The sequence below is a fragment of the Schistocerca serialis genome, chromosome 4, assembly GCF_023864345.2.
Source record: "Schistocerca serialis cubense isolate TAMUIC-IGC-003099 chromosome 4, iqSchSeri2.2, whole genome shotgun sequence".
NCBI lineage: Eukaryota > Metazoa > Arthropoda > Insecta > Orthoptera > Acrididae > Schistocerca > Schistocerca serialis.
The window spans coordinates 860,809,623-860,836,166 of record NC_064641.1 but is presented as its reverse complement, the minus strand read 5'-3'; the positions used below and the strand labels follow the sequence as shown (position 1 = coordinate 860,836,166).

The 26,544-nt window shown below is 45.3% G+C and overlaps 1 protein-coding gene across 3 annotated transcripts in view; it reads left to right on the top strand.

The window, feature by feature from the left end:
- Positions 1-26,544, top strand: part of LOC126473503 (15-hydroxyprostaglandin dehydrogenase [NAD(+)]-like) — a 332,530-nt gene that overhangs the window by 263,200 nt on the left and 42,786 nt on the right. Inside the window, exons 1-2 of one of the 3 annotated variants that reach the window (XM_050100591.1) lie at positions 9,713-9,833; positions 17,969-18,062. The exons of the other annotated variants lie outside the window; for them this stretch is intronic. Of the exons in view, the coding sequence (XP_049956548.1) occupies positions 9,754-9,833; positions 17,969-18,062 (174 nt within the window). The 5' untranslated portion in view covers positions 9,713-9,753. Of the gene's footprint in view, positions 1-9,712; positions 9,834-17,968; positions 18,063-26,544 lie in introns of those variants that run through there. 3 annotated transcript variants of the gene reach the window in all.

Sequence of the window (26,544 nt, the reverse complement as noted above, 5' to 3'; positions counted from 1 at the left end):
TGGTGAAACAATAAAACGAATGCAATAAGGCTGAAAGTCGCGTGGCCTGTCACGTGACTCTCGCTCCGCCTACTGCTCGAGGTTCATCTGCCTCCTGCACTCAGTCTGCCCGTGGCGTCTGTTTTAAGTAGTTGACGTTTTGTCTGTGCGTCGGAAAATGTTGAGTGTACAGAAAGATCAGCGTGTTAACATCAAATTTTGTTTCAAACTAGGAAAATCTGCAAGTGAAACGTTTGTAATGTTACAACAAGCGTCCGGCGATGATTGTTTATCGCGAACACAAGTGTTTGAGTGGTTTAAACGATTTAAAGATGGCCGCGAAGACACCAGTGATGACACTCGCACTGGCAGACCATTCTCAGCAAAAACTGATGCAAACATTGAAAAAATCGGTAAACTTGTTCGACAAGATTCTTCATGAAAGTTTCAACATGAACAAAGTGTGTTCAAAAATGGTTCCAAAGTGTCTCACAATTGAACAGAAGGAACGCCGAAGAATGATTTGTTCTGACATCCTGGAAAACATTGAAAGTGATCCCACCTTCTTACAAAATGTTATTACTTGCGATGAATCGTGGTTTTTTTTACTTACGATCCCGAAACTAAACGCCAATCGATGCATTGGAAAACTCCTGGTTCTCCACGACAAAAAAAAGCACGAATGTCAAAATCGAAATTCAAGGCAATGATGATTGTTTTTTTTGACATCAAAGGGATTGTGCACATTGATTGGGTACCAGAGGGACAAACAGTGAATCAGCATTACTACATTAGCGTCCTGGCTACCCTACGTGAGCGAGTACGGAGAAAACGGAACGATTTGTGAAGAAAAAAGTCATAGATCCTTCACCAAGACAATGCCCCAGCTCACAGTGCGTTGTCAGTGAAGACGTTTTTGGCAAAACACAACATTCCCATCTTAGATCATCCACCCTTCTCAACTGATTTGGCCCCCTGTGACTTTTTTCTTTTCCCTAAAGTCAAGTCAGCTTTGAAAGGAACTAGTTTTGAGACTGTTGAAGCAGTAAAAGAAAAAGCGACGGAAGTAATGTATGGACTTACCGAAAATGATCTGCAGCATTGCTATGAACAGTGGAAAATTCGTATGGAGCGGTGTAGAGACCGAGGAGGAGGGTACATTGAAAGAGATAACATGAAATTGTAAATAATTGTAAATAAATGTTTTTTCCAGCATCAGTCCGGTTTTTTTCTAGCCGCACCTCGTATGTCTTGTTTAAATAGTTTTGCAGGCAGTTTTAATTTATGTCATGGTGGATTTGAGTTTCATGTCTACTGCGGCAAATACACCACATTTTTACATGTTATACATGAATGGAGTTTGGTTACCCCATCAAATAAAGGTTTTCCGAGCTCTGTTGTGTCACAAATCACATTGCGCTTTCTCCTGCATGGACGCTACTGTGACAACAGCTCTTCTATATTACGCTACCTGTAAGAAGAGAGAGAGAGAGAGAGAAAGAAAAGAAAGCAGATGCTGTCAGGGCACATGCCATAAAAACAGTTTGTGACATTGCTGTATGCACACTGAAGAGCCAAACAAACTTGTGCACCTGATAAATATTGTGGTGGTCTAGCGGTTCTAGTCGCGCCGTCTGGAACCGCGCGACTGCTACGGTCGCAGGTTCGAATCCTGCCTCTGGGATGGATGTGTGTTGTCCTTAGGTTAGTTAGGTTTAAGTAGTTCTAAGTTCTAGGGGACTGATGACCATGGATGTAAAGTCCCATAGTGCTCAGAGCCATAAATATTGTGTAGGGCCCCTACGAGCACGCTGAAGTGCCGCAACGCCACGTGGCATGGACTCGACTAATATCTGAAATAGAGCTGGAGGGAAGTAATACCATGAGTTCTTCAGGACTGTCCATAAATCCGTAAGTGTACGAGACGGTGGAGATCTCTTCTGAACAGCACGTTGCAAGGTATCCCAGGCGTGCTCAATAATGTTCATGTCTGGGGAGTTTGGCGGCCATTGGATTTAAACTCGAAAGAGTGTCCCTGGAGCCAATCTGTAGAAATTCTGGACGTGTGGAGTGTCGCATTGTCCTGCTGGAATTGCCCAAGTCCGTCAGAATGCACAATGGACATGAATGGATGCAAGTGATCAGAGAGCATGCTTACGTACGTGTCACCTGTCAGAGTTGTATCTAGAAGTATCAGGGATCCCATATCACTCCAACTGCACACGTCCCATACCATTACAGAGCCTCCACCAGCTTGAACAATCCCCTGTTGACATGCAGAGTTCATGGATTCATGAGGTTGTCTCCATATCCGTGAAAGGGTTGGACTTTTATCATTTTGGACGATTGTCTTTAGTCGTCGTTGGTCCCGTTCTTGCAGGATCTTTTCCCGGCGGCAGCGATGTTGCAGATTCAGTAACCGACCTAACTGCGCCAGACACTTGTTGTTCTGTAAAGGCGTTGCCGACCGCAGCGCCGTATTTTGCCTGTTTACATATCCCCGTATTTGAATATGCACGCCTATACAAGTCTTTGGCGCTACCGTGTAGAATACTCCCTTAGAAATAAATTTTTATATTCATTCAAGCAAGTTGTAAATCGAACGTCGTCCGTTGTAGGGGAACTAAGCCAGCGCCACGAACGCCGTTCAGGTGGGACAGTGCCGAAGTTAAACACCAGAGATCGCACAATAAGGCTAGTGTGGGCCGCGGCGGTTATCTCGCGCCGCTTGACCTTACTCCTGCGGTGACGTCACGAGAAGCGGCGCCCTTGGGGAATGGCAGAGCCGCGGGCAAGCGCCTGAGGTCCATTCGTGTACCCTTGAAGACTGCATGACACAAAGCTTTACGCCCCGCCCGGGCCCGTCAACAACTACACTACTGGCCATTAAAATTGCTACATCACGAAGATCACGTGCTACAGACGCGAAATTTAACCGACAGGAAGAAGATGCTGTGATGTGCAAATGATTAGCTTTTCAGAGCATTCACACAAGGTTGGCGCTGGTGGCGACACCTACAACGTGCTGACATGAGGAAAGTTTCCAACCAATTTCTCACACACAAACAGCAGTTGACCGGCGTTGCCTGGTGAAACGCTGTCGTGATGTCTCGTGTAAGGAGAAGAAATGCGTACCATCACGTTTCCGACTTTGATAAAGGTCGGATTGTAGCCTATCGCGATTGCGGTTTATCGTATCGCGACATTGCTGCTCGCGTTCTTCGAGATTCAATGACTGTTAGCGGAATATGGAATCGGCGGATTCAGGAGGGTAATACGGAACGCCGTGCTGGATCCCAACGGCGCGTATCACTAGCAGTCGAGATGACAGGCATCTTATCCGCATGGCTGTAACGGATAATCCAGCCACGTCTCGATCCCTGAGTTAACAGATGGGGACGTTTGCAAGACGACAACCACCTGCACGAACAGTTTGACGGCGTTTGCAGCAGCATGGACTATCAGCTCGGAGACTATGGCTGCGGTTACCCCTGACGCGGCATCACAGACAGGGGCGCCTGCGATGGTGTACTCAACGACGAACCTAGGTGCACGAATAGCAAAACGTCATTTTTTCGGATGAATCTAGGTTCTGTTTACAGCATCATGACGGTCGCATCCGTGTTTGGCGACATCGCGCTGAACGCACATTGGAAGCGTGTATTCGTCATCGCCATATTGGCGTATCGCCCAGCGTGACGGTACGGGGGTGCCATTGGTTACACGTCTCAGTCACATCTTGTTCGCATTGACGGCACTTCGAACAGTGGACGTTACATTTCAGATGTGTTACGACCCGTCGCTCTACCCTTCATTCGATCCCTGCGAAACCCTATATTTCAGCAGGATAATGCACGACCGCATGTTGCAGGTTCAGTACGGGCCTTTCTGGGTACAGAAAACGTTCGACCGCTGCCCTGGCCAGCATATTCTCCAGATCTCTCACCAACTGAAAACGTCTGGTCAATGGTGGCCGAGCAACTGACTCGTCACAATACACCAGTCACTACTCTTGGTGAACTGTGGTATAGTGTTGAACCTGCATGGGCAACGGTACCTGTACACGCCATCCAAGCTCTGTTTGACTCAATGCTCAGGCGTATCAAGGCCGTTGTTACTGCCAGAGGTGGTTGTTCTGGGTACTGATTTCTCACGATCTATGCACCCAAATTGCGTGAAAATGTAATCACATGTCAGTTCTAGTATAATGTATTTGTCCAATGGATACCAGTTTATCACCTGCATTTCTTCTTGGTGTAGCAATTTTAATGGCCAGTAGCCTACATTGAACTATTGATGACTGGAAATATTTTGCCCGAGTCTCGTTTCAAATTTTATAGAGCGAATGGGCGTGTACGAGTATGGAGACAACCTCATGTATCCATGGATCCAGCGTGTCAGCAGGAGACTGTTCAAGCTGGAGCAGGCTCTGTAATGGTGTGGAGCATGTGCAGTTGGAGTGATATGGGACCCCTGATACGTCTAGATACGGCTAAGACATGTGACACGTACGTAAGCATCCTGTCTGATCACCTGCATCCATTCATGCCCATTGTGCATTCCGACGGACTTGTGTAATTTCAGCACGACAACGCGACACCCTACACGTCCATAATTTCTACAGAGTTACTCCAGGGACACTCTTCTGAGTTTAAACACTTCCGATGGCTACCAGACTCTACAGACATGAACACTATTGAGCATATCTGGCATACCTTGCAACATGCTGTTCAGAAGAGATCTCCACCCTCTCGCACTCTTACGGATTTATGGACAGCCCTGCAGGATTCCTGGTGTCAGTTCCCTCCAGCACTAATTCAGACATTAGTCACGTACATGTCACATCGTGTTGCGGCACTTTTGCGTGCTACAGGATATTAGGCAGGCGTACCAGTTTCTTTGGCTCTTCAGTATTAGACATGCATGTGTACATTGAATCCCTCATGTTCCTCCTTGTACATGTCGTTTAAATTGTTTTAGTCAGTCTAAATATCTCTCACAATTTGTTCAGTCTGTTTTGCGACACCAACTATTCTTACCACGTGCTGTACTGCACGTGAGTGACGTGATATGCACGCCGGGCTCTTTGTTTTTAGGGCTGTCTTCCGCGCTCGCCGTCATGTAAGTAACATTGAATTTATTGCGCCTTTTGTGACTGTAATAAAAGTCTTATTTAGACCATGCGCGTTTTGCGTTATTTTACAGGATCTTCAGTGGCCAGTTTCTTTCGTAATTGATTTCTAACGTTCTACTAAACACAGGACTTCCATTTTAGTAAACTGCAGTTCTCTGTCATGGAATACATTTTCGTTTTCATGTCGTGTAGATTCCCTTACATGTAGTGTACTTTATTTTATACATTGTGTAATAAGTGTTCAGTACACCCATGCAACATTATGCCTCCCACATCTTAACTCCGCGGCCACAAACTGATCATGTTCAACAACGTTCGTGGAAGGCTAAGATATTCCCACCTCCCGTCATCTGAGGCTACGTCCAGAATCTCTCGTCAGACTGAATCTGTTCTCATCTGAGAAGATCAACCGACGCCGCTGTCCGCTGGTGCAGTCCCTATGCTCCTGGCACCATCGCAAACGACGTCGCCAATGTGCGGGTGTCGACGGAACGCAACGTCCTGGGCGTCGGGCAAAGAGACTACCCCAATCCAGTCCACGTGCCACTGCGGAACTTGAAAATACGTGCCTTCGAATCCGGTTAAATATGGGTGCTGTTGCACCAGCTGTTTGACGTGAATGCCTTCTCATTGGGGCCCAATGCAGTTGCCATCTGCTGCTGTAAATGACAGTGCTTCTTCTAATTTCGCGATGATTCTTCCCCGTGTGAAGTCAACCAAATGTTGTCCCCAGGGCATGGTGTAATGAAGAACAGCACCGTAGCGCAGCGCACGTATGCGGTCGCTGATTGAACCACGGTGTCTCCTCGCTTTCCTTCAACCAGCTCTTACTGCGTGGCCAGATCTCTTTGGCGTTATAGTTACGCTATCCTCGCGCTATGTGTCTGTGCACGAGCGACACCTCTGGTAACATGCTCCTGCACTTTCATTCATTTCCGTCGAATACTTCATATGTTATGGCACTTTCTCTATCTCGTCCTTAAGTTTTGCACACCTGTGTATCTCAGCTCTGAATATATTCTAACATTCTACAGCACAGGGATATCAGGAATACTGGTCGGTGGTTCTGCTGATCATTTATGCTAGCCTTTGTTTATATGAGTGTGACGCATTTTTTCAACGGTATATTATTATTAAAAGGGTGGCTACCTCAGTCAGATATTCTACGTATTATATGCTGTCCAGTGACATTAATCAGACCGCCTGTCAAAACCTTAATATCCAGTTTTTGCAGCGCGTGACGTGCAGGAAGAGAATCAGTGAGGTTCTGGAAGGTACAGACTGGCATGTGGAGCCATTACGATTCAGTGCCGTCGTCAGTTGTGGTAGGTTTGTCTACTCTGAAGCATTACTTGGACAGACGCACGTAGTCTTATGTACGGGCTGTTCAAAAAGTCTCTCCGCAGTGCCGTATGATTGTTAGCCGCGCGTGCCGTGTGACTGTTCGCCTGCCTGGGTTACTTCCCTTCAAGTGGACTCTCCCAACATTCCACTGTTTTGTTTATTTCAGCCAGCGTCAGTAGTATCGTTGGTGTGTGTCGTTACGTGTTGACGTGAACGTTTAAGTTTAGTTCCTTTGTTCGTTTGTTTCGTTTTTGTAACTGTTAAAATGCTAACCATTGAAGATCGTGTGTTTTTAGTCGAACAAGTGTTCAAAGCTGGCGGCAAATACACAATTTCAGTTCTTCAAACATTTAATTCAGTTTTCCCGGAGACAACACTCCCACATCGCGATATTGTGCGAGATTTGATTAACAAATTTTTAAGTACGGCTTCAGTGACAGATGCACCGAGAAGTGGTCGTCCTAGCGTTTTGCCTGAGGATGAACTAGTCGATATTTCCGATAAAATGTCCATGAGTCCGAACTAGACAGTAAAAACACTCGCCCAGGTAATCGATGTTAGTGTCGGAACAGCCCACACAGCTGTAAGGAAAAAAATAGAACTTTTCCCATACAAAGTGACAGTCGTGTAAGAACTGAAAAATACTGATCATTGCAAGAGACTGTATTATTGTCAATGGTTCAAAAATTTCGTTCAACTAAATGGAAGGTATATTCTTAATGAAACGTTTTTCACTGATGAGGCGTGGTTTCATTTATCCGGGTACATGAACTCGTAAAATTCTCGTATGTGGAGTACTGCAAATCCATTGTGTATTCATGAGGAACTACTTCATTCTGTGAAAATAGGAGTTTGGATTGCAATTTCTAGTCGTCGGATTGTGAGTCCCATATTTTTCAACAAAACAATAAATGCACAACGATACTGCAGTGACATTCTGTACCCATTCATAGGAGAACTTGTGTTAAGTGAAATAGTGAACGGTTATTTTCAACAAGATGGTACAACCGCGCATACAGCTTTGCTGATGTTTTTGATGATCGCATAATTTCACAGGGACTTTGGCCTCCACTATCGACTGACCTAACTCCACCTGACTTTTTCTTCTGCGGTGCAGCGAAAGCAACTGTCTATAAAAACCGTCCAAATTCCATCGATGAACTGGCAACATCAACTTACAGTCTTCTGTTACAAAAGAAATGTTACAGTTTGTGTTTGGAAACACGATTAGACGAATTGAACTGTGTATTTAACAACAGGGGGGACACTTTCAACATTTAATGTGAAAATCTGTAAGTAAAAGTGAATATTCAGTAAATTAACAACTTGTATTTCACTGAGTTTCATTTCGGTATATTCACTGCAGCATACGGCACGCGTGGCTAATAATCATACGGCACTGCGGAGAAACTTTTTGAACACCCCGTATATGTAACGTCGCAAAAACGACGGGAAGCCCAAAAATTAGCACTAATCAATTTTCTGTACTGTAAATGACTTTATATCTAAATAACTCATGTAATTAATTTTGTGAAATATAATTTCATAAATAGTATTTCAAAGATACAGCGACAGTCAGCCTGTGGCTGATTGTGATCGACTGTAAACCTTTTTTTGCTGTTGTAGAAAGTAAGTGTCCGCAGCTCGTGGTCGTACGGTAGCGTTCTCGCTTCCCACGCCCGGGTTCTCGGGGTCGATTCCCGGCGGGGTCAGGGATTTTCTCTGCCTCGTGATGACTGGGTGTTGTGTGATGTCCTTAGGTTAGTTAGGTTTAAGTAGTTCTATGTTCTAGGGGACTGATGACCATAGATGTTAAGTCCCATAGTGCTCAGAACCATTTGAACCATTTTAGAAAGTAAGTGAAGAGCGTTCCGGGTGCTGTCTCTTTCTCTTGTCTGTTAGCTTTAGCACTGATAGCACAAACTACAGCTGCGTACCTCGCGTACCAGTAACTAATCTTTCTTTCATGTAGACTTAGAACCATTTTTAATTAATTTAATGTAACTTAGTTAAGTCTCATGAGTTCTCATTTTAACAGCCCTCCTAGTAGATATAAGATACATGAAATGTTTTATTGTTACACAAACGACCCTTACGAGCTTAACGGATAACAGCGTGGAGACGCAATGGCCGAATACAATTAGTATTCTGCCATTTATTCATATGCAACTTGTTACAGCGTCCCTGAGATTAACTACCAATCATCGCGAATCGTTTTGCAAACTTGAATGCAAGCGCAGAACCTTAAATGATATGGCCACAGTCTCCAAGCTACGATTCTATTTCGCCCGTAAGCAACAGATACAGGCTCAGTCTCCAAGCTACGATTCTATTTCGCCCGTAAGCAACAGATACAGGCTCCGCAGAATTGATGGTTGTATTAAAAGACGTGATGAGGTCCCATACTCAGAGAAGCGTAGGTGACTATGCGGGAGACCCGCACCGCCGTACTAGGCTAGGTCCTAACGGAGGTGGTTTGCCATTGCCTTCCTCCGGCCGTAATGGGGATGAATGATGATTATGATGATGAAGACGACACAACAACAGCCAGTCATCTCGAGACAGGAAACGTCCCTGTCCACGCCGGGAATCGAACCCGGGACCCCGTGCGCCGGAAGCGAGAATGCTAGCGCAAGACCACGAGCTGCGGACGTATTAAAAGACGTAATCTTCTCTAAATGTTACACCATTTTTGTAGAAGTCAGTTTGGTCACTAACGAAAATTCATCCACCATCAACAATAGCCGTCTGCTCCAGTGAACTTTAGCAGTTTTCCTTACAGTGCTTAGTTTTAATTTCTACTTAAAACCAAATTTTAGTAATCTTCCGCGAGCAGCCCGATCGAGCTTGTTCCACGGATTCTCGATTAGGTTTTGTCCGGCAGTTTGGTAGCCAGGGGAGCACGATAAACTCATCGTGGTGCTGATTTTTTTTTTTTTTTTTTTCACACACACGTACACTGCGAGTTGTGTGTCATGTGGTGTTGCCTTAGTGCCAGATGCCATCGTGTCGAGGGAAAGCAAACTGAATGTAAGAGTGGACATGGTCCCCACGCATAGGTGCTTATTTGTGTTGATCCATTGTATCTTCGAGAATGACGAGATCGGCCAGGGAATGCTACGAAAACATCCCCATACCACTCAGCCAGAGCTATCAACTTCGTTCACGTGGGACACCGCCGAAGATAAGCTGCAGAGATCGGGCGATGAGGGATTCGCCGCTGAGACGGCCCGCGCCGATACCACGTGCCGCTGGACCTTGCTCCTGCCGCGACGTCACGAGAAGCGACGCCCGTGATGTCTGGCAGAGCGCGGGGCAGTCGCCTGTTGCAACAGCAGACGCGCACAGCCGGCCACAGCTACAGAGACAGAGACAGGTAGGCGGCATAGGAGGATATGATGTGACGTCATTATGACGCATATACGCTTTAGTCGATTGACGCACCTATCGACTTTTACGAACGTCTGAGAATCTAAACTGTCGTCAGCTAGTGGTTTGTTTTGACACGTGCGATTCTGAAAACAGCTCAGTGTGGCAGCGTATATGTATTTCGCCAAAATAAAAGTAAAAGAGCTGGATATTAATAGAAATATTCCTGATCGTGGCCTTGAAAACACCTCGGACAACACGTTTCGTAAAAAAGTGAAGTCTTCTTATGTCCCGACCACATTAGATTGTGTGATTGTTGTACTGAATGCTTACGCCGAAAATAATATTTATTTATTATCAACATTTTAGTACGGTTTCATACAATTGGTCTTGTCAGTACATATTAGATTGTAGCAGCATACTCTTGCTGACTTTTTTTTCTTAATTTATATGGCTGAAAGAGAACTCGTGCAAGTTTGTTAGCTAAGTAATTTATATGTCCATCCCAAGATAGTCTTTTATCAACCATAATTCCAAGTAATTTTACACTCGGACCGCAGAGACAGGTACCTTAGTGTCCAGTAATGATTGGTGTGTAGAATGATTGAATTTCGAACTTAAAAAGAAAAATATGAGGCATTGTTGAAGAAAAATCGTCGACCGGAGATGAAATACGAGGGGAAGTGGATTTCTCAATGTAATCTTAACCAAAGGTTAGTGTCTAGTACTCATTGACGTATGAAATGATTGAATGCAGTGTCAAAGCATTCCATGGTGGTACGATAAACCAGACGTACTGTATATTATATCATGTATACAACCACAATAGTTTTAGCATGTACCTGGCCATTTCAATGTGGTTTATGTCAGCAGTATAATTTGCTAAGACAAGATTATGCAAAATACGAATTGCATCACATCATGAGCGGATACCTTAAACTATGCAGAAGTCTCGTTACTTTTGCTGGATGCAGCTTGCAGAAGATGGCACCAGTAAAGGTCTCTTACTCGGAGAACCAATGTGTTTAGTCATCATATACTCAGTTCAGCTTTGGAGACTACTGTTCACAAACGAATGGCGCAGAGCACAGCGCTACCCTGTCACAACCTCTCGAAAGTTCGCAAAAGTCGAATAGTTGATATACGGTTTCCATCGTTTTCGATGTAGCGTGTATACGTCATAATGACGTCACATCGTATCCAAGTCCGGTGAACTTAGCACCCTCCAGGCGGCATAGCGCTGCGCCATTGCAGCTGCCAAGCGTGTCGAGGCCTACCCGCTAGGACTCTTTAATATTTTTAACAGCGTCGATATAACGATATATCGATATATAAGGGAAATCATTGTCAACTCACGATACATCGAGAAAATACATCGACATGTACGTATCGAAGTAGCGGCCTATAAAATGTCGGCTGTGTATTGTAAATATACTGCTAGTTTTAGAGCTCTATATCTAAGTATTGATCTATTATTAAACATTTCGTACATCAACTTGCTAGCAGCCTGCTTATCCCTCTTCGAGCGAGAACTGAAACGAAAACGATGCACGTTCACATTTGGCGATAATACAGGGTGTTTCAAAAATGACCGGTATATTTGAAACGGCAATAAAAACTAAACGAGCAGCGATAGAAATACACCGTTTGTTGCAATATGCTTGGGACAACAGTACATTTTCAGGCAGACAAACTTTCGAAATTACAGTAGTTACAATTTTCAACAACAGATGGCGCTGCGGTCTGGGAAACTCTATAGTACGATATTTTCCACATATCCACCATGCGTAGCAATAATATGGCGTAGTCTCTGAATGAAATTACCCGAAACCTTTGACAACGTGTCTGGCGGAATGGCTCCACATGCAGATGAGATGTACTGCTTCAGCTGTTCAATTGTTTCTGGATTCTGGCGGTACACCTGGTCTTTCAAGTGTCCCCACAGAAAGAAGTCACAGGGGTTCATTTCTGGCGAATAGGGAGGCCAATCCACGCCGCCTCCTGTATGTTTCGAATAGCCCAAAGCAATCACACGATCATCGAAATATTCATTCAGGAAATTAAAGACGTCGGCCGTGCGATGTGGCCGGGCACCATCTTGCATAAACCACGAGGTGTTCGCAGTGTTGTCTAAGGCAGTTTGTACCGCCACAAATTCACGAAGAATGTCCAGATAGCGTGATGCAGTAATCGTTTCGGATCTGAAAAATGGGCCAATGATTCCTTTGGAAGAAATGGCGGCCCAGACCAGTACTTTTTGAGGATGCAGGGACGATGGGACTGCAGCATGGGGCTTTTCGGTTCCCCATATGCGCCAGTTCTGTTTATTGACGAAGCCGTCCAGGTAAAAATAAGCTTCGTCAGTAAACAAAATGCTGCCCACACGCATATCGCCATCATCAATCCTTTGCACTATATCGTTAGCGAATGTCTCTCGTGCAGCAATGGTAGCGGCGCTGAGGGGTTGCCGCGTTTGAATTTTGTATGGATAGAGGTGTAAACTATGGCGCATGAGACGATACGTGGACGTTGGCGTCATTTGGACCGCAGCTGCAACACGGCGAACGGAAACACGAGGCTGTTGTTGGATCACCTGCTGCACTAGCTGCGCGTTGCCCTCTGTGGTTGCCGTACGCGGTCGCCCTACCTTTCCAGCACGTTCATCCGTCACGTTCCCAGTCCGTTGAAATTTTTCAAACAGATCCTTTAATGTATCGCTTTTCGGTCCTTTGGTTACATTAAACCTCCGTTGAAAACTTCGTCTTGTTGCAACAACACTGTGTTCTAGGCGGTGGAATTCCAACACCAGAAAAACCCTCTGTTCTAAGGAATAAACCATGTTGTCTACAGCACACTTGCACGTTGTGAATAGCACACGCTTACAGCAGAAAGACGACATACAGAATGGCGCATCCACAGACTGCGTTGTCTTCTATATCTTTCACATCACTTGCAGCGCCATCTGTTGTTGAAAATTGTAACTACTGTAATTTCGAAAGTTTGTCCGCCTGAAAACGTACTGTTGTCCCAAGCATATTGCAACAAACGGTGTATTTCTATCGCTGCCCGTTTAGTTTTTATTGCCGTTTCAAATATACCGGTCATTTTTGAAACACCCTGTGGCTGTGCTGACAACGGCAACTGCATGTAAGCCGCACAATAAAAGGTGTCCGATAGGCCCATCCTTATGTTTCGTCACACACCGGATTTGTACTGAACATTTCATGTCGACATCCCTTTTTCTTCATGAATGCAAAACCCAGCGGCCTAGTAGTTGTGTGATGACGTTAAACGTTGTCGTTTGTGTTGGCAGCGCCGAGGGCCGATTGTGTTAGCATTTCTCCTCACATGTCTCCGCCCACGGCAAAGACCGATCTTCTCACTTAGATTTTTGTTAATCAAATGGTTCAAATGGCTCTGAGCACTATGCGACTTGACTTCTGAGGTCATCAGTCCCCTAGAACTTATAAATGCTTAAATCTAACTAACCTAAGGACATCACACACATCCACGCCCGAGGCAGGATTCGAACCTGCGACCGTAGCGGTCGCTCGGCTCCAGACTGTAGCGCCTAGAAACGCACGGCCACTCCGGTCGGCATTTTTGTTCTTCATTTTCAGCATTTGATCTCGAAGAGTGCCAATGTGAAGAAATAGCACACTAGTTGCATTAAAAATTGATTTTTAAATCTACTGGTATGCTATTTCTTCACTTCGGAAATCTTATTATTCCATTCACGCCGCCACCTTCCAGTGAATCGGACTACTTCTTTCGTGCCACTTATATTTGCTTCACACAGTCAAAGAGAAAGACTGCACGCATTGGTTTTCAAAACGAGCTAAGACTCCTTCACACACTGAAAGTAAAATTATGTTCTATTACAATTTCAAATGATCAGTTTCAAACATTTATGGTAAAGTGCGAAAAAATAAAAATAAACGCACCCAGTATAACCATTTCAGTATCGGTATATCAATATCTTTGGCTTGCATACAGCAGGAACGTATCGATATTGCATTGGTGTCATTTCGATGTATCAATTAATCGATATTTACTACAGCGCTACTACCGTGAGCGACTACTGTAGCCAATATCGGCGTTGCTAATCGGACAGCATCTAACAATCCTGGCTTACACCACAGTGAATGCAAGCAAACGCAAGCGAACGAGCTATTGCAGACTGTACGCCAGTGTTCGCTACTATTCACTACAACCGATGAACTAGCGTTTACATTAAAACACTGGTTCCCAACCTTTGGACAGCATTACCTCTGAGTGCAGTCAGATAGTTGCTGCACCCAGCCCCCTTTGAAAACTTTTATTTTTGAAGTGATAAAACGTAACTGATATTTACATTTTGTAGGTGTTTGATTAAACCACGAACTGATTACTGGACTGCTTACTTCTGGACTGGTATAAATTGAAAGACTTCACGTTACTAACGCTTTTTGTCCGATTCAGCCGTGCGGTTAAAGGCGCTGCAGTCTGGAACCGCAAGACCGCTACGGTCGCAGGTTCGAATCCTGCCTCGGGCATGGATGTTTGTGATGTCCTTAGGTTAGTTAGGTTTAACTAGTTCTAAGTTCTAGGGGACTAATGACCTCAGCAGTTGAGTCCCATAGTGCTCAGAGCCATTTTGTCCGATTCAGATTACTAGTGGTTTGTGTCTGACCACTGCCACTAATAACAGTAATTAATAATAATACTGTTTACAGCGCTATAGTAGCCAATATGTACTTGCTGATGTGTTGTGTTTCATTGTATATGTATTTACTGCTGCTTTGTGTTTCAAAGCATCAGCAAAAATTATTTTTGAATACATTGTGTGAGTGAACAGTGATCAATGTATTACAAATATTTACTATTAAAAATTGTGATCAAGACTGTTTTTGATTGTAAAAAAAAAAATCAGTAAAAAAATTCCAAGAAATCCGCAAACACGTTTTTGCAATTGCAAACAAAATGACTTTGTGGCCAGCTCAGGTACAATTAACGTACTTGTAGCTTCCATTACTAATGGCAGTACTATGCGAGAATAGACTGTGGCTGACCAGTACATTGGGTTTTGACCAAAGTATCCACAAATGTTATAAATATGTATCTATGTATGTGCTTATGTTCAACATCTTCTAAACCACTGGACCGATTTCAACAAACTTGGTACGTATGTGCCTTACTGTCAGGGAACAATTGCTGTGGGTGTAAGAACTACCTACCTGCCATAGTTTAGCAAATATGGCGGCATAAGCAACGAGATGCGGGAAAAAAATGCTGCATCACCCTTGAAGTTTTAGTACACCTATTCTTTATTACAGGGATTCTCGTAGAATCGAATCAGCTTAGGGAAATCCCTGACATCGGCTGCTCTTTTGACAGCTTTCAACTGCGAAGCGCAACTGGCTGCAGACGAAAGAAATGACCGTCTCTAGAGCTCTGAAGAGGTGTAGCCATAAAAACGTTTACAAAATCGCGTTGTAGACAAGCGAAGCAACTGCGCCCAGCGTACAGAAACTGTTTCGTAATTTATAAACTGAGTTCACTAATACATAGAATTTTTCCGATATTACACTGTAAACACAGTCCATTGTTTTTGTTTTCGTCTCCAACAGAAAGCTGTCGCAATGACTACACGAGGTATGCCGGAATTGTGAGCTACTGTAGTTTATGAACAAAAAGGAAAAGTGTGCCTTTGTCACAGACTAATAACTCAGTCGCAAAGCTACTCAGTTTTTCTGGCAGTTCATTTTTCATACATCGTGAAGCCATGGCATAGTTCCAAAGAGCTTTCTAATGCGGACAGCCACAGCCATTAAACTGCATAATGAATGGAAATAAACTGATCGCAAGACAAAAAAAAAAAAAAAAAAAAATGGTTCAAATGGCTCTGAGCACTATGAGACTTAACTTCTGAGGTCATCAGTCCCGTATAAAACTACTTAAACCTAACTAACCTAAGGACATTACACACACCCATGCCCAAGGCAGGAGTCGAACCTGCGACCGAAGCGGTCGCGCGGTTCCAGACTGTAGCGCCTAGAACCGCTCGGCCACCCCGGCCGGCCTGATCGCAAAACAGCTGCGACTGGCACACATATTCAAATCACAACATACTGATATAGTTATTGACAAGTTAATTTTTAAAATTTTCTTATAGTATTTAGATCATATGTATGATGTGGGAATTTTTAATTCTTATACAGTTCAACTGAGGATGCTGTTTTAGTGCAGCGAAACCGGTTGTAGCAAGAACGATACCACCAATTACAACAGTCTTGCAGTTCATTTTACTTCCATCCATCATGGCTTTGTTATCAGAACGGAAAATCTAGATAAACGAAATAGAACACAGCCAGCTGCGAGGTGTCGTTGGTGCAGAGCTACTAAGAGTGGTCATGACAACCTAATCCAGTGTTGTAATGGCGCCGCAAAGAAGACAAACTGAGAGCACTTAGCCATCCGAATGTTCAAATGTGTATGAATTCAATAATTTTATCTTGGAACTCTTCCATTTGGCCCGTGTTTGCATAGAAAAACAGTAATATCAAAAATTGAGTCCGCCTTGATGCAAAACACCTTGTTATTCGTTTAATTTCGTTATTATCCCGAACTACTTACGGCGACAAATATCACCATCATCACTGGGGTTTGCGAACGAGGTACACAGAGCACATGAGAGCTCTAAAAAATGAAAGCACACATTCAACTTCTGCAGAACATCTAATGTACAAAAACCATAACCCCACGAATATCGAAAACGATCTACGCATTCTGAGAAACATCAACAGTCTATACCGACAACTAACAATACAAGAAAATTACTACATACAAAAGGCTATAGTCCAAGGGAAAAATGTAATAAATGAAAATACAACACTTTGCAACAACACACTCCTTACCGCTCTGAGAGAACTGACCAAGGACACACAACAGAAAGCACACACGCGCAAAACAACCACTTCCCCATCACACACAGAGACATAAATAATGAACAGAAGTCGTCGTAATTCGCGCTACAGTTTTTCATAGCCTTTCTCGCCACATGCGATACGCCTCTCGCGACACACGCGAACAGCAAGATGGCGTAATATTCTGGATCAGAAACAAAAGTGCATAAGATTTGTTTTTCTGTGTATAAAAGCAGCCACATACCATCCTACGAAGGTGAGTGCACGAATAGCTAAGCAACAGCTCAGTACACACCAAATAACTGGTTTCCACAACACTACCACAACCCCAAATGTATACTGCTGACATATAAAGTTCACGAAATGGTTCAAATGGCTCTGAGCTCTATGGGACTCAACTGCTGCGGTCATAAGTCCCCTAGAACTTAGAACTACTTAAACCTAACTAACCTAAAGACAGCACACAACACCCAGCCATCACGAGGCAGAGAAAATCCCTGACCCCGCCGGGAATCGAACCCGGGAACCCGGGCGTGGGAAGCGAGAACGCTACCGCACGACCACGAGATGCGGGCTATAAAGTTCACGTTTTAGTATTTGTTTACTAACAGCCGCTCACATGGTTGCAGACGACATGATGTTCGCTAAGTAAAAAGACGGCAACAGAAAAAGAGCATAGAAAATAAGTCGCAAACAGCGCCAATAATTGCTTAAAACATGCTGTAACATACAATAAATAAGGTAGTATGAAAGTATGAATAAAAAACTATATTTCAAAAGACAAATTGCAAAAATGTAATAATGATTTATTGTGTTTGTACAGCCATGCCATTTTTGCTGCATGTTTTAGATTAAAAAACCCTACTGATGATGGTGGTATTTGTCGCCGAAACTAGATTGGGATAATAAAGAAATAAACGAATAACAAGGTGTTTTGCATCAAGGCGGACTCAATTTCTGATATTACCGTTTATGTGTGAATTCCCAAGGGCCCAAACTGCTGAGTTCATCGGTCGCTAGACTTACACACTACTTAACCTGACTTAAACTAACTTATGCCAAGAACAAGACACGCACCCATGCCCGAGGAAGGACTCGAACCTCCGCCGGGAGGGGGCGCGCAAACCGTGACACGACGCCTTAAACCATGCGGCCACTTCGCGCGGTCCATCTGAATGGTGTAGCGTGTTTAGCGTACACACGACTTGTGTTGGTGAGACGGTGTCCTGTGTTGCAGGATGGACCCCTCTGGCAAGGTGGCGCTGATCACGGGGGCTGCCGGCGGTCTGGGCAGAGCCTTCAGCAGGGCGCTGCTGACTGCAGGCGCCAAGGTGAGTCGCCGCCTCTGCTCATACCTCACTTACAGCCTCGGCACATGCGGCGCCTAACAGCCTGAGCACTGTATGGCCAAAGGAACCGCTATCTTGTTGTACAGACCTTCTCATGCAGCACCTGTTTTGTTCTTATATCTTTCTCCTTCTAAACCTTGAAAAGCGTCAAAGCTTTTCATGTTTATAATTAAAGGACATAATTGCTTTTAAAATCAGCCATTAGTTTATTGCAATATATGAAGTGTGATGGAGGTGAATTATTGTGTCATTAAGCATCGGTAAAGGGCTATGGTTCTTCTCTTTGCAAACTTGGTACACTTTGTGCATGAAAGGAATTCTTCTGGTGCGTTCCTAGCTGGGAAGCCCGGCGACCAGGTGGACACAGGTAGTGCTCACGGGCGAGCGGCGGTCGCGCGCCCATGTCGGCACGCTTCACAGAGGGCAGGCCCCCAGAGGATTAGCGACAGGCAAAGAGGCTGAGTACATCAACACGCTGCCGAGGGAAGCCGTGGACATTCGCACGTGTGCCCGAGGCAGCGGAAACTACAAACTTAGAGCGAAAAACAGCTTTGTCACGATCCTACGTAACGCGGACAGAACGGCGAGTTGTATAGCAACAGCACGACTAGGGTGTCCAAGAATCTCAACTGACCCGGGGAATTTTGGCCGTTTCCCGCGAGCAGAACACCTGGGAACGTAGCGGCAGTACTCAAAGGGAGAAGTCTTGGTTTATTTGTATACTCTGTCTCACACAGAGTGTCGCTACCTTTTCCTCGCGGAATGCGACGGCAAGGAGGGAGGAGATTTTGAAAGGGACCTCTTCATTGGCAAGAATCTAATGTTTGCTTTGAAAAATAGTACGAGCTATGTAATTTGCGGATGGGCAGAGACAAGACGCTGGAGGGGACCGGCTCTCTCTCTCCAAGTGCGAGGAGCGCACTAGTATTGGGCATTCCGAATATTGCTTCTGAAGAGGTAGGAGTTCACTCTTGACTGCTTCCGATAAGTCGCAACGATTCTCTTGTCGCTTGTCATGAGACAGTGCACTTTGCATTCGTCGAAAACAGCGTAGAGAGCAAAGTTTGTCAGATCCAAGTAGGCGAACTTCACTCACAGTGCGCGTTATCAAGAGTTTAACTCAGGATCACATTTTGATTTACTACATGTTCGATGATGGTAGTACTGTCAGAACAGTTTTGAATTTCGTTTAATGCAGTTTCACGTAGGTTTGCACTTGCAGATGGACGCATACCGTCGTCCAGTAATGATCCAGTAGCAGGTTTCGGCCACTATTTTCAGCGTAGGGCATGTTAGACGCCATCAACTACGTCGCCGGCAGAGTCTTGATGCAGCCGCACGCAATCAGCCGACTCCACCGCTACGCTGACCACGCTGTGAACATGGTAATACAGAAAACGTCCGCTTTCATAGCTGCGGATTCTTCTTTCACTTTCTTCAATTTCTTTGCAATGATTTAGATGTTCATAAAGACGCAAGGCGCAGTATTCACCGTTTGCCCGTTAAGAGAGTCATATGTTCAGCTGCTTTTTTGTTTTTTAATTCCTTCCTCATTTATTACATCAGGTCAACCCGTCTCGTGTAATTTAAATTAGAATGAAGTCACACAATGGTCATGTTACAACGCAAATACCAGGACAGGCACCTTATAAAATTCACTTGTTGTGAGCTCTTGGTGCCAATTCAATTCTATTTGTTGTTGGTTTTTTTTAACACTTTCTATAGTATCTGGCGACCCAAATTTTTTATTTTGGTTTATCATTATTTGAATAATTTGTGAGTGATTGTTAAATGAATTTGATAAAATTTCAATAATTATTGCATATGCAGTTTAATCCAGTTTCACTGAATAAATCACTTATACACTCCTGGAAATTGAAATAAGAACACCGTGAATTCATTGTCCCAGGAAGGGGAAACTTTATTGACACATTCCTGGGGTCAGATACATCACATGATCACACTGACAGAACCACAGGCACATAGACACAGGCAACAGAGCATGCACAATGTCGGCACTATTACAGTGTATATCCACCTTTCGCAGCAATGCAGGCTGCTATTCTCCCATGGAGACGATCGTAGAGATGCTGGATGTAGTCCTGTGGAACGGCTTGTCATGCCATTTCCACCTGGCGCCTCAGTTGGACCAGCGTTCGTGCTGGACGTGCAGACCGCGTGAGACGACGCTTCATCCAGTCCCAAACATGCTCAATGGGGGACAGATCCGGAGATCTTGCTGGCCAGGGTAGTTGACTTACACCTTCTAGAGCACGTTGGGTGGCACGGGATACATGCGGACGTGCACTGTCCTGTTGGAACAGCAAGTTCCCTGGCCGGTCTAGGAATGGTAGAACGATGGGTTCGATGACGATTTGGATGTACCGTGCACTATTCAGTGTCCCCTCGACGATCACCAGTGGTGTACGGCCAGTGTAGGAGATCGCTCCCCACACCATGATGCCGGGTGTTGGCGCTGTGTGCCTCGGTCGTATGCAGTCCTGATTGTGGCGCTCACCTGCACGGCGCCAAACACGCATACGACCATCACTGGCACCAAGGCAGAAGCGACTCTCATCGCTGAAGACGACGCGTCTCCATTCGTCCCTCCATTCACGCCTGTCGCGACACCACTGGAAGCGGGCTGCACGATGTTGGGGCGTGAGCGGAAGACGGCCTAATGGTGTGCGGGACCGCAGCCCAGCTTCATGGAGACGGTTGCGAATGGTCCTCGCCGATACCCCAGGAGCAACAGTGTCCCTAATTTGCTGGGAAGTGGCGGTGCGGTCCCCTACGGCACTGCGTAGGATCCTACGGTCTTGGCGTGCATCCGTGCGTCGCTGCGGTCCGGTCCCAGGTCGACGGGCACGTGCACCTTCCGCCGACCACTGGCGACAACATCGATGTACTGTGGAGACCTCACGCCCCACGTGTTGAGCAATTCGGCGGTACGTCCACCCGGCCTCCCGCATGCCCACTATACGCCCTCGCTCAAAGTCCGTCAACTGCACATACGGTTCACGTCCACGCTGTCGCGGCATGCTACCAGTGTTAAAGACTGCGATGGAGCTATGTATGCCACAGCAAACTGGCTGACACTGACGGCGGCGGTGCACAAATGCTGCGCAGCTAGCGCCATTCGACGGCCAACACCGCGGTTCCTGGTGTGTCCGCTGTGCCGTGCGTGTGATCATTGCTTGTACAGCCCTCTCGCAGTGTCCGGAGCAAGTATGGTGGGTCTGACACACCGGTGTCAATGTGTTCTTTTTTCCATTTCCAGGAGTGTATGTTGAACAGCACTCCTTGCATTTCATTTATAGAATTTAAATAAAACTCACATCTCTTTCTCCCTCCCACACAAGGTATCTTGCAACCTCTGTCAAGTTTCATTACTATCGTTATAATTACTAATTTTTCCGAGGGCAAAGAAGATCTTATGTTGTCACATAAAATCACGGCATTCACAGAGAAAAAAAATTCGGATAAGTTCGAGTAGATCTTGCACACCGAGGGTTCTGTTCAAACTGAATTATGTATACTGACAGTTCATCCATCCCAGGAATCGAGGATCTCGACGATTTTTGGCTTTTATCGATATCGACACAGACAAGGTATGAGTTTACTCAATCCTGAGAAAAAAGGTAGTCTTAACAGACAGTTGGATAACGAATGACAAAAAATTAATTTTTTCGTATGTTGTAAATCAAGCATTTTTGGATTTTTTTCCTTTGAACAGCACTCTTTGCATCTCATTTATAGAATTTAAATAAAATTCACATCTCTTTCTCCCTCCCACACAAGGTATCTTGCAACCTCTCCTCTGTCAAGTTTCATTATTATCGTTATAATTACTAATTTTTCCGAAGGCAAAGAAGATCCCTCAGAATATTTGCTTAGAAGTAAGGGAGAGCTTGGAGCAGCTGGAAAATAATCGTATGGCATCAGTGGAGTAGAGTTCCCAGGCGGGAAGTTCGGCCGCCAGGTGCGACGCCACATTGGGCAGCTTGCCCGTCGACAGTGCGGATGAAATGATGATGACAGGACAACACCCAGTCCCTGAGGGGAGGAAATACCCCACACCAGCCGGGAATCGAACCCGGGCCCCCGTGCGTGGCATTCCAACGCGCTGACCGTTCAGCCCGGACTTGGAGCACCTAATATTGTCACATAAAATCACCGCATTCATAAAAAAAAAATCGGATAAGTTCAAGTAGATCTTGCACACCGATGGTTCTGTTCAAACTGAATTATGTATACTGACATATACGAAGAAAGGTGGTCCGAATGGTCAGAGGTTTAAAACTTTCAGGCGGACAATGTGCCAGAACCATTGACCATAGGCGCTAGCTATTCCGTGAATCCCTACCTGCAAACTTTCGAGAAACAGTATTAAGCGAAGACTCGAGATATATTGATCAGTCGCGTACGTATCTCGATCGCGAAGACAAGATTACAGTAATTACATCACGAGCAGAGCTATCTAAGCAGCCATTCTTCGCACGCTTCATATCATGAATGGAACGGGAAGAAACTTTAACATGGAGTACCGTGTGAGGAGGATGAGGAGGAGATTAGTGTTTAACGTCCCGTCGATATCGGGGTCGTTAGAGCGGAGCACAAGTTCGGATTAGGGAAGGATGGGGAAGCAAATCGGCCGCGCCCTTTCAAAGGAAGCATGTCGGCATTACCCTCAAGTGATTTAAGGGAGGCACGGAAACCTAAATGTGGATGGGCGGACGTGGGCTTGAATCGTCGTCCTCCCGAATACGAGTCCAGTGTGCAAACCACTGCGCTACCATACTAAGCAACCTCTGTCATCCACTCCAGTGTTACGCAGAGTACGGACGTAGAAATATATCCATAGGAAGACAGCTCCCTAAAATTACGTGGGGTGAGTGAAATGAAAACCTTAAATTTGTAATAACAAATCGAAATTTCGCGCCATTATCCTGGAAGTTGGTAAGCGTGCTACAAACAGCGTGCAGAATGGCATGTAGGTGGCAGCACAGTGCAGATACACACACACCGTCGCAGTATCAGTATAAAGATGGCCGCCCCACTTGCGACTTGTACCAGGGAAGAACAGCGTTCTGTTATGGTGTGAAACTTATTGGAATTCATGGACGAATGAAGTTTCAGTATGGTGATGCACGTTTGTCACAGCAGCAAGTCTACGAATGGAGTAGGAAGTTCGCAAATGGTGTGACTTCAGTGGAAGGTGCTACTCGTCCAGATCAGACACAACGAGTTGTGACTCCCCAGAACGTTGCAGCACTTGAATCCATAGTGAAGGAAAACCACCGAGTGACACTGAATGACATTGCAGTATGTTTACAGATTAGTCATGGGTCAGCACACCACATTGTGCATGATGTGCTCCAGTTTCACAAAGTGTCTGCAAGATGGGTGCCACGACGGCTGACTCCTGAAATGAGAGAACGACGTGTTGATGCTTGTGAAGAACTTCTTCGGCACTTTGAACGAGATGGTGGTGGCTTCCTTGCAAGAATCGTTACTGGGGACGAAACCTGGGTTCACTTCCACCAACCGAAAACGAAGAGAGCAAGCAAGGAATGGCACCATTCCTCATCACCAAAACCAAAGAAGTTTCGAACGGAACATCAGCAGGGAACGTTATTCTGTCTCTCTTTTGGGACGAAAAAGGCGTCATTTTGGAGCACTACATGCTTAGAGTTACTACTGTCACCAGTGCCTCATATACAGATCTCCTAAAAAATCATTTGCGGCGTGCAATCAAATCAAAGCGACGTAGACTGCTGTCAGCAGGTGTCCTTTTGCAACATGACAATGCAAGGCTCCACACTGCCCGTACAACAGTTGCATTTTTAGTGTCTTCCTCATCCACCATACTCATCAGATCTAGCCCCAAGTGATTTCCATATGTTTGGACCACTCAAAGACGCAATGGGAGGAAAGACGTTCCGTTCTGATGAAGAGGTACGCCACACGGTGCATGAGTGGTTGTGCAGACTACCAAAAGAATTTTTTTCTAAAGGAATTTATGCATTTTGTAAGCGATGAAGGACTTGCATTGAGCGTGGGGGAGATTATGTTGAAAAGTAATACATCTTTGTACCACTTATGCACAATAAAAAATATTAAAAAAATTATTTAAGATTTTCATTTGACTCACCCTCGTAGAACAATGCTGTAATTTTTCTACTTCACAAGACCGTGTACAGACGAGATACAATAAACTACATGTCTGTCAGTCCCCCCTCCCGTATGGGAGACATATGAAAGACGTTATATTTAAATGTAGCAAAGGAAGAGAAGTGAATATAGCATTTGTCAGTTGGGAACATAGTTACAGAACAGAGCACTGAATATGTTACCACTCTGGTAATACAAGACTTTGGAAACGCATTTGAGTCAATTTTTTGGACATCTGCGGTAATGTCTTATGGGACCAAACTGCTGAGGTCATCGGTCCCTAAGCTTAAGCAATACTTAATCTAATTTAACTAACTTACGCTGAGGACAACACACACACCCATGCCGCAGGGAGGACTCGAACCTCCGACGGGCGGAGCCGAGAGCTTTTGAGTCAGAATAAAAAGAACGCACTCATTATAATATTGATATGTTGAACAATATAGGTAAAACTGGAATGGAGTTTTATCCTGAGCGTCATCATTCTGGACTGTGTTGTCGCCGGCCGCTGTAGCCGAGCGGTTCTAAGCGCTTCAAACGGAACCGCGGGCCTGCTACGATCGCAGGTTCGAATCCTACCTCAGGCATGGATGTGTGTGATATCCTTAGGTCAGATAGGTTTAAGTACACTACTGGTTGCTACACCACGAAGATGACGTGCTACAGAAGCGAAATTTAACCGACAGGAAGAAGATGCTGTGATATGCAAATGATTAGCTTTTCAGAGCATTCACTCAAGGTTGACGCCAGTGGCGACACCTACAACGTGCTGATATGAGGAAAGTTTCCAACCGATTTCTCATACACAAACAGCAGTTGACCGGCGTTGCCTGGTGAAACGTTGTTGTGATGTCTCGTGTAAGGAGGAGAAATGCGTACCATCACGTTTCCGACTATGATAAATGACGAATCGTAGCCTATCGCGATTTCGGTTGATCGTATCGCGACATTGCTGCTCGCGTTGGTCGAGATCCAATGGCTGTTAGCAGAATATGGAATCGTTGGGTTCAGGAGGGTAATACGGAACGCCGTGCTGGATCCCAACGGCCTCGTATCACCAGCAGTCAAGATGACAGGCATCTTATCCGCATGGCTGTAACGGGTTGTGCAGCCACGTCTCGATCCCTGAGTCAACTGATGGGGACGTTTGCAAGACAACAACCATCTGCACGAACAGTTCGACAACGTTTTCAGCAGCATGGACTATCAGCTCGCAGACCATGGGTGTGGTTACCCTTGACGCTGCATCACAGACAGGAACGTCTGCGATGGTGTGCTCAACGACGGACCTGGCTGCACGAATGGCAAAACGCCATTTTTTCGGATGAATCCAGGTTCTCTTTACAGGATCATGATGGTCGCATCCGTGATTGGCGACATCGCGGTGAACGCACATTGGAAGCGTGTATTCATCATCGCCTTACTGGCGTATCACCCAGTGTGATGGTACGGGGTGCCACTGGTTACACGTTTCAGTCACCTCTTGTTCGCATTGACGGCACTTTGAACAGTGGACATTACATTTCAGATGTATTACGACCCGTGGCTCTACCCTTCATTCGATGCCTGCGAAACCCAACATTTCAACAGGATAATGCACGACCGCATGTTGCAGGTCCTGTACAGGCGTTTCTGGATACAGAAAATGTTCGATTGCTGCCCTGGCCAGCACATTCTCCAGATCTCTCACCAACTGAAAACGTCTGGTCAATGATGACCGAGCAACTGGCTCGTCTCAATACGCCAGTCACTACTGTTGTAAGGCGTCAGGCAAATCCAACACCTTCCATGAAAACCCTGACATGATAAGCAAATCCTGTAGTATGTCACATAGCTCCGAATAGATCGTGACATTAAATTAACCAAAGTAATACGAGTAACGAGTGAGCAAATGGAATACCACAGACTAACACAAGAATGCCTAAATGGATGTCATACCTTCCCACCGTGAGACAGATGCAGTTCCGAGGGGAGAAACGAGAACGGAAGCCGAGAGCAGAACCGTGTTAAGCTGGAAGGCCCTACGATAAGGGACGGACACCCACGTCGCCAGCTAACCGCTAGGACCACACCCCAGCCGCAAGATTTAGCGTGAGACTTTTTCGCGTCTCTGTTACATCAAGACCACTCCCCAGCCCATGTTAAAAGCTAGAGCCCTCCAGAAGAACAGTATAGATCTTATGATAACACAAAAAGGGCCACCCCAACCGCAAGTTTTAGCGTGAGACTTTTTCGCGTCTCTGTTACGTCTGGACCACCCCCCAGCCCACGTTAAAAGTTAGAGCCCTCC